The sequence below is a fragment of the Xiphias gladius genome, chromosome 1 (assembly GCF_016859285.1).
Source record: "Xiphias gladius isolate SHS-SW01 ecotype Sanya breed wild chromosome 1, ASM1685928v1, whole genome shotgun sequence".
In the NCBI taxonomy this organism is placed as follows: Eukaryota; Metazoa; Chordata; class Actinopteri; order Istiophoriformes; family Xiphiidae; genus Xiphias; species Xiphias gladius.
In genome coordinates, this window is record NC_053400.1 from 1,662,785 (window position 1) to 1,676,267 (window position 13,483).

The 13,483-nt window shown below is 39.8% G+C and overlaps 1 protein-coding gene across 4 annotated transcripts in view; it reads right to left on the bottom strand.

The window, feature by feature from the left end:
• Positions 1-13,483, bottom strand: part of ano1a (anoctamin 1, calcium activated chloride channel a) — a 97,771-nt gene that overhangs the window by 11,559 nt on the left and 72,729 nt on the right. For all 4 annotated transcript variants that reach the window (XM_040129839.1, XM_040129835.1, XM_040129836.1 and 1 more), the window contains 2 exons: positions 10,600-10,742; positions 1,405-1,557 (listed from right to left, as the gene is read on the bottom strand). In XM_040129839.1, coding sequence (XP_039985773.1) covers positions 1,405-1,557; positions 10,600-10,742 — 296 coding nt within the window. The remainder of the gene's footprint in view (positions 1-1,404; positions 1,558-10,599; positions 10,743-13,483) is intronic.

Sequence of the window (13,483 nt, forward strand, 5' to 3'; positions counted from 1 at the left end):
TGAAACTTGAGACTTGTCATCCTCTGCAGTGTTAGCATCAAGTTAAAGGTTTGTTGTGCGGTAATAAGGCTACAACAGGGACCATTTCTTATTAAAAATAAATAAATAAATAAACTGTATGTCTGGGGCACTGATGCTCTGATGTCAAAGAGTCACGGCCTTCATTCTGTTAGCACCTTCGGTTAAAGGTCAAACTAACATTTTTGTTTTATGTACGTTGAAACTGGTTTGGTTACTGTCGATGCTTAATTTGTAACTCAGGAGGTCCCAGAACACAGAGGGTGCTGCTCCAGCGGGTCAGGGGAGAGAAAAAATCATGGAACGTATCAAAAAATCCACGATGCTGTGCCTAGGTGCTAAGAATTAAAACGAAACAAAACTGTCATCACAAATAAGGCATTATATATTTACATTTAATAATCAGTCACAATAATCACTCAAAATCAGCAGGGGGAGGCATGTAGAAACAGCTATTTACATGTCTCCCTCTCTCTTGATGACTCTCTCTCTCTTGATTGTTTTTGCTATTTTGACCTGAGTGATTGATGTCTCTCTCTCTCTCGCTCTCTCATTTTTAATCAGATTTAAAATGCAAAATTGACAAACAAGTGTTGTAGTAATTTCAATGGGAAATTAAATAATGAAGGAATAGATTACATTAAATATTACACAAAATCTATTTACAGATTTTGATAGTGACAAAGGAGGTACTGGATCCATTCAAATAGGGGCCGGCCAAACCTGGGAGGTCAAGGATCCTGGTAGGATCAAATTAAGCCCTGGGTGCTTTTATCATTTATCCTGTTCATACTCGTAGTAAAGACATTCCTCCCTAACATTATTCCATCTTAAGTGACAGGGGAAAAATCCACGGGCCTCATTCTTTGCAAAAATACTTTCTAAAGGTACATTTTTCTCAGTACAATATTAACCCCTTTTTGTTACCTCAGACTGCTTGAGAGGAGGAATAGTAACTTTAGAAAATACCCACTTGATTTGGTTCAGACTGCTGAAGCCACATATTGTCTTCAGCTGAACTTTAAAATGCATTTTACACAGATTGTGGACTTTGTCCCCCACCTGTTACACTGAAATCTTGTTAAGAAGTTATCACTTCATGGCCAGTCTGGACAGGAAGAACCTATCCTTTAAAGCTTGGTCAGTAATGACATCAACAATTTTATTTGAGTCAAAATTTGAGGACGAAGTTTGCTTTGTGTGAGGTAGTGTAATTTCTAACACCGAGAGCCCATCCACAGTGAAGTGAAGACCATTTTACCATCAGGCTCCTCATCACAGTGAAGGTATTGTAGCTGAAAACATCTAGGGGAATAAACGGCATATTGGGTAAGACTTGTGTGATCTGCTTCCCTATTTATTGCAGTTGGGGCAGTGAACACCTACCAATGTCTCTGGCTTTGGCTGCAATTGGCCTGCGCAGCTCCATAACAAACTTCTTGGCATCCAGGCGAATCTCGATGATGTTATTCAGAAGAGCAAAGAGTGGAGCCAGAGGGAAGGAGGCCACGAAAAGGGTCACCATTCCAAACTGGATTACTACAGAAACCAACGAGGAGAAATTAGAAGATACTGTATGAACACATTGTCAGGACAGACACAATTCAGTAGTGGAATGCTAAACTGTGATCCACCAAGTCTGGGTGAAATGAAATTTTGATAGACCTGTGACCAAAGCTATTTGGTCTAAAAATTATCTAAGATATCTTTGAGGATGAAATGGTAAATGGTAAATGGACTGCACTTATAAAGCTCTTTTCTAGTCTTATTGGCCACTCAAAGCGCTTTACACTACTGCCACATTCACCCATTCACACACACACGTTCATACAGCGTTCTTTTTTATGCATACAGCGCTTTCTGTAAACACACTCAAACACCAGTGATACATAGGGGGCAATTTAGGATTCAGTATTTTGCCCAAGGACACTTTGACATGCGGACAGGAGGAGCTGGGGATCGAATCACCGACCTTCCGGTTAGTGGACGACCCGCTCTACCTCCTGCACCACAGCCGCCCCATGAAAGACAATTTAAGTCAGGATGAATATGCAAAAATGCAACACCCATATGTATTCCGAAGTCCTTTTGGGGATTTGTTTGTGTTATTAGTGACCTGATGCTAAAATATCAACTCAGAGCATGACATATACAGTAATATGGTACAACTGATATAGATTTTAAAAGCCAAGACTGGTAGTGATATTTTGCAGCAAGCATGTAGCCATGGAGTCAATACTGAGGGGGGGGCAAATCTTCTGGGGGGTCTGCCCCACCCCCCGCCACCCAAAAAAAATTCTAAATATGAAAACTCATTTCCTGCCACTCTGAAGTATTTAAAAATTCACTAGCGCATGGGATGAACGTTTTATTTATTTATTTTTTACAAAAATGTCGAATTGTGTATTGTAATACATTGCTCTGTTTTTATGTTTTTTTTTTACCATTTCTTGTTTCATTCTATGTAATGGCAGAGATTAGGGACATATAAACAGAAACCTATGCAATGTTATATGAAGACAAGTCCAGATATTGTAGCCAAGGTTTAGCAAATTGTTGTTTTTATTTTCATCTTTACAAGTAAACTTGGGTGGGCAGCAAGGGCGTATGCTCCGCTCACCTCTCCTCTCATTTGCTCCTCTTATTTTATCTTCTTCTCTCTAGTCCTTTCTCCTACTCTCCTCTGGTCCTACATTCCCCTCTCGAGTCATCTCTTTTCCTCTCCCCTGATCGCCAGTCATCTCCTCTCCTCTCCTTTCCTTTCCTTTCCTCTCCTCCCATTTCCTGTTTGTGTTGTGAGCGTGAGTGGCCGTGCAAGTGGTGTGGAGTTTTGAATTGTTTCTGTCCCTGTTTTTGGATTTTTCCCTGTACTATGTGCATGATCAGGTAAGCTTTTTCTTAGGGATGTAAGGATCCCAAACTGAAGCATGTTCAGTCTCTGAGGTGGAAGGTGTTCATGTTCCTGGACTCGCATTCACAAACACTGGAGATATCTTTCAGAGTGAATCACGTTGATGGCTATTTGGTTAATTCCAGCTCCGGACAGTTGAAATGTTTTAAAGAGTGGAGATGTGTGTCAGAGACGCCTTGGGTGTCTGCATAAACATCAGGTGGATGTGTAGGGCAGTCTCACTCTTTGCAAGGTGGCTGCAGACTTGCGCCGAGGAGTGTAGTGGTGGATCACGGTGCTACGGATGTGGCAGCCGGTGCCACTGATTCTCATTCTGAGAATAATGATTTAAATAGGGAGAAACAGAGTCAGGCTGAGAAATAACACACTTCTGTGACTGCATAGAACCTGAGCAGCTCTCAGTCTGCAGGCACTGAGGTACAATCACAGGAAAAGGTTGAGGGAGCAGCTTCCACAAGTTCTGCAGGCAGAAATCACACTGTGATCACCAATGAAGGATGGGGCGTGCTCAATAGCCAGGTATCATGTGAAGGAGAAGAAACGTAGTATGACTGAGTCAGATACAGTATCTATTTGTGAAACTCCTAACAGGAACACAAACCTCTACTCTTTAGAAGAAAGAACAACTTCTGGATGAAAAATTTGGAAAGTCTTTTAGAGTGAATGATTACTTCAGAGACACTTACTAATTTATCACATCTATTGGCGTAATGAAAAAACTGATTGGTTTTGACCTTTTGGATGAAAAGAAACGTTTCTGACTCAAAAAGCATATCACAACTCTGAGAAAAGAAGCAAAAAATCCAACTGCTGCAAAGACTAGAAAGTAGCTATGATGATCATGTATCACACAGTGTTTCTCTTTTTTTTTACTGTTTCTTGCTTGTTTCTTGTCTGTTTCTCTTCTTTGACCTCTCAATGTGGACAATAGGGTCTCTGAACGTTAATGGTGTGAGAGACAGGCATAAGAGGGCTTTAATCTCTCAAGTCTCTGTTCAAAAAAAGATTGATGTATTGTTTTTGCAAGAGACACATAGTAATCCAATAGACGGGGTAATTTGGGGTTTATGTTGGGGCTCAATGCAATTGTAAATGCAACTGTTCTTTCTTCCATTCAACTAGTGAAGGGTAGGCTGCTGATTGTCAGGACAGAAATAAAGAACTCTATTCTGCTTTGTTAACATATATGCACCAAATCAAGGAACAGAAAGTGCAGGTTTTTTCACCAAGCTAAAAAATTAGCTATGGATTTATCATCAGGATCGATTAATCATTGGTTGGGATTTCAACTGCACTGTAGACTTTACTGTTGACAGGACAAGTGAGGAACCCCAACCACAGTCATCTCAGGGCTGTAAGGGTCAAACATTTTTATGTTTGACCCTTATATTTCTGACCCTCACCCATGTGTATATCCAGACAATACACATGGGTGAGGGTCAGAAATAACATGGTGAGTGCAGCCAGACTGGACAGGATCCACATTTCCTCAAGTTTTAGAACCAGACTGGTTTACAGTAACATAAGACCACTTTGTCAGCATAGACTTGATCATTTTGCCAGGTGAAGGGGTTAAGGATTTTTAACAACAAACTATTGCAAGACAGAACTTTCTGCCAGTGCTTTGAGTGCTTTTGGCAGTAGTGGAAAATAAAAAATGGAGTGTTTCAGAACAGGACCTCTTCCTGTCTCCTATCAGTGAGCAGTGCTTTCCCTGCTGCCCGAAAAAGGAGACCTGGCTTTACTTAAGAACTGGAGACTAGTTGCCCTCCTCTGTACAGACTATAAGGTGCTTTTCAGAGCCTTATGAAACAGACTCAAGGACATCCTGGAAATAACTGTATACACAGATCAAACTTATTGTGTACCTGACAGGACAATCATGGATAACATTTTCCTTATTCAAGATGTTATTCGTGTGTGTAGATCTTATAATGTTAATTGTGGTATTGTCTCTTTGGACCAGGAAAAAGCTTTTAACAGGGTGGATCACTCTTATTTGTTTTCTGCACTCAGGGCTTTTGTTATTGGTGATGGTTTTCTGGCTTGGGTTGGTTTATTGTATAATGGTGCTCAGTGGAAAATGGGGACAGGGCTGAGTCAGCCAATCCCTGTGCAGCGTGGGATAAAACAGGGTTGTCGTATCTCAGGTCAACTATATAGACTATCTATTGAGCCCTTGCTGTGCAGGTTGAGAGGTCAGTTCAGTGGTCTCTCACTGCCTGGGTCATCTGACCTTGATTGTCCTTCTACTGTTTCTACTTATGCAGATGATGTTTATATTTTTGTCTCAAGTCAGGGAGATGTTCAATACTTATAGGATACCCTGTCTCTGTATGAAAAGGCCTCATCTGTATGGATGAACTGGGTTAAGAGCGAAGCTTTGTTGGTGGGACAGTGGAGGAATCAGGCAGTGCCCAATCTGCCTGTAGGACTTGAGTGGGGGAAGGAAGGGCTGAAAGTGCTAGGAGAATTTCTGGGCACTGAGGGCTTTCAAAGAAAGAACTGGAAGGGAGCTAAGGACACAGCCTGTACTCGTCTGTCTAAATGGAAATAGCTGCTACTCCACTTGTCATATAGGGTTTTAGCTGCCAATAATTTGGTCGCCTCAACTCTTTGGCACAGACACATTGCTCTGACACCACCAAGAGGCCTGATAGAGGACCTTCAGAGACCCATCCTGGACTTCTTCGGGTCAAGCCAGCATTGGGTCCAGGCAGCAGTCCTCTACGTGCCTGTGGCTGAGAGGGGGGAAGGGACTGATCAACATCAAGTCCAAAATTTCCCCATTTAGACTTCAGACTGTGCAAAGACTGCAGTAAAACTGTGGCCCAAGCTGGTTCGATACAGCTCATCCGTTGCTGAGGAGAGCTGGGCGGTCAGACCAGGATAAACAGCTTGGCAGATTTTTAATATTGCACGTGACACAAATGAGACTGCGGGCATGTGGTTGTTTGAGGAACCTTTGTCTTTTAACAACCCCATAAAGACCAAAACACTGCAGTCTTCCAGCCTGCAAGTCAATCTCAGAGAGACTAGCAGCACCACACTGACTATCTGATGAAGGTGACAGCAACATCTGTGGACACCCTGGGAGAGAAGAGCAACAAGTTACCCATACCCCCCACACTGGCAAGTTTCAGGCTATGGGGAAAAATGTCTACCAAATCTGTGTTAAGGTTCTGAACCTGCGCTCTTTGGCAGGGGTGAAAGAGTCGAGGTGGACTGACTTTTTTTGGTCCAGATCTTTCCCTGAAAGCCAGCTGGCGGTCCCTGTACAAGCTGCCGATTGAAAATTGGACAGCAGACCTCCACTAGAGGGTTGTACACAGAGCAGATACAGAGCGTATTTGGCTCCATTGCTGGGGGAGGATTGTATTTTCTGTTGTCATATTGAGACCCTAGTACATTTATTTGTTCAGTGTCCTCGGCTGTCGGCACTGTTTGAGCTTTTAAAAAGGTGGTTTCAGGGTCTTTGCGACTGTTTTTCTTTTGGTTTGTTCGTTTTTGGCACCAAATACTATGCTAGGAAGAAGGCAGCACATACATTGGTGAACTTTTTATCTGGTTCTGCCAAGTTGGCCATCTTGCTGACGTGCAGGAACCGGGTTCAGAGTACTGGCAGTGTGGAGCTTGTGCCCATTCTGCAGGGGCTGTTGAGGGTCCGCCTGAGAGTGGAACATACTTATTTTCAGATGATGGACAATATGCAGGCTTTTAGTTATATTTGGGCTGTTGGGGGGGTTTATGATCAGTCGGGGGGGATGGAGAGTTAATTGTTAATTTTTGATCAGAGAAACATTTTTTTGTGTGTGTGGTCGACCAGTGGTGTTTTATTTTTATTTTTATGGTTTTCAAATGGTTTTTTAAATGGTTGATGCTCACCAGTCATCTCTTCTCCTGTCCCCTGCTAATTAACTCTCCCAGTAACTTATCTATGATAGCTAACCTTAGTGATGGTTGATTGATTAGCGCTCGCAAATAGACCTGTTATTCACCAAAATCGTTTGTTTCCACTTCAATTACTGACACTTCTTAATAAAATATTAGGCTATTTATTTCCACGATTACAGTTCCAGCGCAAAATGGCGTATAGATGTCAACGTGACCTTTTCATGCATGTCCTGGCCCAAGTTTTATTACTGGTAAGGTGTGAAAATAATAAGTGTCCCATCAACAACTGATGGAAACATTAATGGAGCCTAACCTTCCGCAAAGCTAGCAAATGAAATATGCTCAGAATGTATGGGCTAGCCCATACATTCTAGCCAATGCATGGAATGTCTGTTAGCTAACTTACGTTCCAACAGGAATTTAGCATAACATTGTGAGACAATAATCATCATGAAATGATAATTTTCATAACACTTTATAAAAACAATTGCAATTGACAGTGATATAGCCTACGTAACACTCATATTACATTCTAGTTTTCCACTTTTTAATACAGAGTAAAGTAATGAAATAGAGAGACGTTGATGTACCTACCAAAGCAGTCGAGCAACAGCTTCTGCTGTTTGACAAACCACACGCAGAACTGCAGTACACCATAATACCAGAACCGATAGTAATAAAGTCCTTATAGGCAAGTCGTGCCACTCGTCAGCCATCTTGGAAATGCCCCCTGGGCAGTTATTTCAGGCTAACAAGACTTTTGTCTAATTGAATGTGGAGAGAGCCATAACTTCACTTTCAATGGGGGATGTGTCCCCCACAATATATAATTATGGCCATTTTGCAAATATTTGTAAATATACAAATAGGTGATGTTATACTAATACTTATACAATTCACCACCTATTAGAAGACAAAATTAACCCACAAACATTCTGCTCAAAACGATGTACCTTCTTTATCATTACCAAAGGTGAAAACAAGTACACAAAAGGGTTTTTCCATATTAAGCTACCTTTGCCTGAAGATATTATTAGTGTGGTGCCAAAAAGATGCTTAAATGCACCACTGACTCAAATAATACGCTAATTCACTGTCTGCCACTGCATTAGTTTAAATTAATCAAAAATGGACGAGTGCTTTATTTCTGTTGTGTACATGTTCAGCCAAGTATCTCTGAAGCTTTATAGATTATCTACTGAAAAGATGGATGGAGTAGCTACTGTAGAGCTTTACTGAGGAGATTTGCAGGTCGGTGCTCTGAGAGCACAAACTAAAAACAAACTAAAAATACAACATCTATTAATCTATCCCCTTTTAAAATTATGTCTAATATGTCAACAACAGTTGCCTACTGAGCACACAGAGCAACAATAGTATTCATTTGGAGTCATGTTTCTGGATCTATGATGAGAATTCTCCAGTAACCAGACATTTCACTGCTTATATAATGTTAAAAAGTATTGTCACCTCAGAGAGAACATTTTTGGATTCATTATCTCAGCAAATGAATGCCTCTGGAATAAATGAATATTTGTCATCAAGGTTTGTTTTTTGAAATCTTAATTACATTCATACAGAACATCTAATTAACTACGTTGCTTCATTGTGTTATGTAGCTAACCTGCTACATTTGAGTTTTGACACAGTCTGCATGTTGATTCGTGTGAGGGGTTTGCCCAAAATGTTTGAGCATGGATATATAATTTTATAGTACTGCTCTACTTCTAATGTTTTTTTTAAAATTTCACTTCTGAGGCTTTAGCCCACATTTATACAACATACCAGAGATGAGCACGTTTATTATGAAGGTCAGGTATGTGTCCACCTGATGAATGTAAGTCCAATATTCACTCAAAAACTGTTTCTGGCTCTTTAGCTATTTAGTGTCTAACTGTGCTAATGCTGGGCAAGTAGTTTATTAGAAACAGCCGCCTGCCACTGCTGGAAACAAGATCTGCAGCAGTAAAAATAAAACAACGACCTACAAAAGGCTAAAAAGCCCCATAGTACTAAGGGGAACTGCAGAGTTGGGTGATAATTCTCTGTGGGTATGTCACTATGAGTGACACCTTTCACATCACACAGTCATTTGTTCCTCTGTTAATATAAACATATTGATTGATTAGTGCAGCTTTGAAGTCATTATCAATGACATTTTCAAATACTTTGCATTTGGGATGCAAATTTTAAGCAATTTCCTTACTGGATAGTCAGTTAACTGTTAACAATTTATGATTCCCCCACTAAAACAGTTTTTTAACCACTGATGTGACTACGTATGTTTGCTACAAAATCAGAGTAAATTAGAAATTTAAAGGAGAGATTAGGTTAACACCATGTTACCTGAATTATAAATTAAACAACACAAAAAGATGACTTCATTTAAAAGTGCGGAGCTTCCACTCCTGTCTGTTGCTATTGAACAATTGGCCAGACAAACAGTGCGGCACAACTTCAAACTTCATTGGTGAACATACATGAGATCAGACTAAATGTGTTTGACATATGTAACAATTAAACAAAGTCTGACCCATTTCCCTTATCAAGCCTTCAACAGTAAATAACTTGTAACATTATCAAACTGGACTGGCACTCAGTAGAGTGCATACCTCTGCCAAGGTGAAAAATGCCCTCTCTCACAATGTTAAGGAAATTGATTAAAAATTCCTGGATCCGCCCCTTTAACAAGATCAACATGAAAATGTAATGGGTTCTTCGCTGGCCCATGCCCACCCTCCACCAAGTTTGGTGCAAAATCAGTTAATGACTTACTGTTCAGTGCAATCCTGCCAACAAATAAATAAACCAATAAACAAACCAACAAACAAACAAACATGGGTGGAAACATAACCTCCTTGGTGTAGGTAACAAACATGAAACAGGTCGCTCCTGCCCAATCTAATGGAGATTACTGATGAAGTCAAAAGTCTAAATAACTTTAAGTAACATGTTCAGACCAAGAAAATAGAAAAGAGTGGATGTTGTGTATGTTTCAGTGGTCGCTGGTTATTATTTACATGGGTTAGGCTGCAAGCGCTGGGTGATTTGCCTTACACTCTAGCAATGTTGTTGTCTATTTTGGTGTACAACTTGACTAAATACAGAAGACTATTCAATATACTCAACAACTGAATCTGAAAAACAAGCATGTGCCATCCAACAGGTCAGCTAGGATACTCCAACGGTCTCTTTTCTCACCAAGCAAAAAGATCCACTAATTTCAAACATTTAAATGTAGCATAAATGCTGAATGTACTTTTTTTTCCTGTTTTTTCACAAACATACCGTACCACAGTGTGTACCCCTCGTATCGATAACACAAACATTACACCTAATGTAGAACTCTCTGCTTCTGTAACAATAAGATTCAATTATTGATAGGGGAAGAAATACAGACTTTGAGAGCCTCCCTTGTGTGGGCTCTGGATCGGCTAATCAGCCGTTTACGCCTAATGAATCCCATTATTTTAAGGTTTTTGAGACTTCTTTACTTGGTTTTAGGGCACTGTCTTCTGCATGCTTTTTACAACCATGGTAAGGTGGAGGCAGGATCAGGAGGAATCTAGTGCTGAATTAATGTGTGCTGCAGCTGGATGGTGCCATTAGGAAAGAGAATATTAAATGGACTAATATTTGCAGTTTTATGGTTATTTTTTAAAATGCTTAAAATATTTGAGATCAGAAAATCTTTTTCTCATTTAAAATATTTAATACTGATTTATTAAGCTTGCTGACACTTTCTTACATGTTTGTGTATTCGTATTTAGACTCACTCATCTCCATGTACTCGGGGCTTAGGCCAACAAATGGACCCAGGAAGTGGTCTTTCTCGTGGCGCTGCAGGGTTTTGTTCAGCTCCTCCTCTTGCTTTGAGTCCAACTCTGACTTCCTCTTCCGGAGCAGTTTCTTCAGTTTCCTGTACCAGTGGTGGAAATAACACATTCAGCCTTGTTACTAGAGGGGTGGACCCTAGAGCCTGATGTATGCTGGATTCTTAACATAACTTCATAACATACATAAAAAAACATTCTTGGTAAAGATTCCGCTTAATGAAATCAAACACATCTTTGGAATTTCTGCATCTGTTAGTTATTGACTATGGGCTTTCCTGTTTACTTCTTGTTTTGAGTATTAGGTTCATATGATTTTAATAACTCTACTTTTACATGCAATATGATCAGAGTATTCTCCTTCAAGGTACCCTGGAGAGTTTTTGACCAATAGTGGTGCTGTAAAGTAATGTTTGGAAGTGTGGGTCAGCAAATACATTGTACAAGTCAAATGACATTACTCCAATTAATGTTATTCTAATGACTGACAGCCGGTGCCAGTAAGGAAATATAGCAATGCCTCAGCAAAAAACAGGAAAGAATCTGTAAAGGATGCAGGTATCAATATGATTTGAAAACAGCTGTGCACATGTATGGTAGGCTTCAAGGATACACACAATGGGTCTCATGTAAGAACATTTTCCTTTTTTTAAATTCTTACCCAAAACTGATCTTAATCTCTATTAACTGGACAAAACATGTCCTAAATAACCGGTTTCAGTCTTATGGATACCACCTGTTCACGAGGAGGTGTGTTCATGAGATTTCATCATTGGCATAGTTGAAGCTAAACTTCCCTTATGAGGCTGCCTGTTCCGCTTGTTTGTGGGCAAGTAGTACTTACAAAAATGTCACCAAAAATTTAAAAAAAAAAAAGGTATTTCACACTGTGAAGCAGTGGCAATAGTTGTATTAGAGGACCCGGAAAAAAAATCTAAATGGAGACAGCTGTCAATAACAGAGTAGAGCTGTACTGCGACAGAAATAAAGACAAAATAGTCTGACATGAGGTTAAATGTTATGAAATGTTTTCAACAAAATGGCCCATAACTAATATGAGAGGTGATCAAGGGGAGGTGACAGTCACAGAGATATTCAGATATTTTCCTGCTACCTACTGTACTATAGAGGTTGCTCTGGCCTAAAGAGGTACTGGATACTTAAACATATTTTTTTTTTTTTAAACTGTAAACTAATTTATATGACTAAAATGTGATAAATCACATCAGTGCTGGTGTTGATTATTGACATTTCTTTCCAAAGTTATAAAGATCGACATTTTGTGGGTTGAAAATGGCTCAACACGCCATCTACTGTTTTTAATCATTCTGAACCTTTCAAGGCCAATACTGACATATAGTCAACCGTTTGGGACTTCTTTATGTCATGAAATTTATATAAAACAAAGAATGTTAACACCGTCTAATGAGATGTGGGCGGCCCACCTCCCCCAGCACCTGTCTTTGAGTGAGAGTCTGTGAAATTAATTTTCAAATATATACTGATGGAGACTCATCAATCCCAGCAGTTTACGCTATTTTTTGCTAACCCTCTACTTAGTATTTTTAAGTTTAGGGCGCAAAGGTTTGGACTTGTGCTTGTGACGGCTGTAGAAGCACCACTGGATTCTTTCCCTTCAGACCCTCATATGGCTCGGCAGGGGCTGCAGATGGCAGCAGGTCCCTCGATTGCAACGCTATGCTATGTACATTTGCGACCAGCATTTTTCAGAGAGAGCTATTCTAAGTACACGTTCGTCTCCGGCTTTGGGAATTACTGGGGCTGGAGCCAATGGCTCAAATTGATACGGCCCACTTCAGGGGATTCTAAAACAAAACAAAACAAAAAAAACGCAGCAAATTGGCAACCAATGATGATGATGATGATATAATGAGCAGAATATTTATGTTGCATTAAATTTGTTTTAGTTATATATTGTATTTTCATTTTCGGCATCATATTTAAACTCTAAATTAATTCAGAGTGAGGCATTATTCTTTCAGGTCAAATGAGTGTTTTATCCCCTGCAGAGAAAAGCAGAATATCGGTACATGACTAGTATGACAAGTCTGGACTTCTGAAAAATTCCATCTGAACCTCAGAGAAATTCTAAATATGAGAAAACTGATGAATGTGGCAAGTTCTCTTAAATCCATTGTATGTGTCATTTATAACAAGAACAAATCTGTCCATATGAGTGGCTCTTGCATGAGACCCAATGTGTTTTGGTGAGAAACACCAAATGTTAGTTTTACTGTGTTTATCAGAAAACTCAACAATGTGTCTCTAACTGAACTCATTCATGACAGTAAACAAGAGTAGGTCAAAACCCAGTATATGGCTGTACTGTGTATGGTCAATGTGAGAAATTGAAGACATAATTGTAAACTGTTGTGGAACTGCTTTAAGCTAAAGGCTGCTGGAGAAGTCAGAACATGTGACTAGATGATGTAATACGCTGATTAGCATATTTGTGACATCACTGAGTCGTATTTGCATTCTGCCTAGTGTCAGCCGGTTTCAGCCTTTTATCTGTTTGCTTCTACAGCTGAATTCCCAATAAAGCTGTTCTGATTTACACGTTTTTCTGTTTCTGTTGTCAGACAACGGAACAAGTATGAAATGAAATGACTGAAACGTGACCCATTAAGACAACATGTTAACCAGCAGTCACTTCCAAGCTATTTCCAAGCTGCTGCTCTGCTCTGCTGAAATCCTGATTTTATAACGTGATAGAATCACCACACTCATAAGTTAAGACAACAGCTTTGCTGTATTTTAGCTATATTTACTTGTAAAATGATCACTCAGAGAGAAAGTTAGTAGA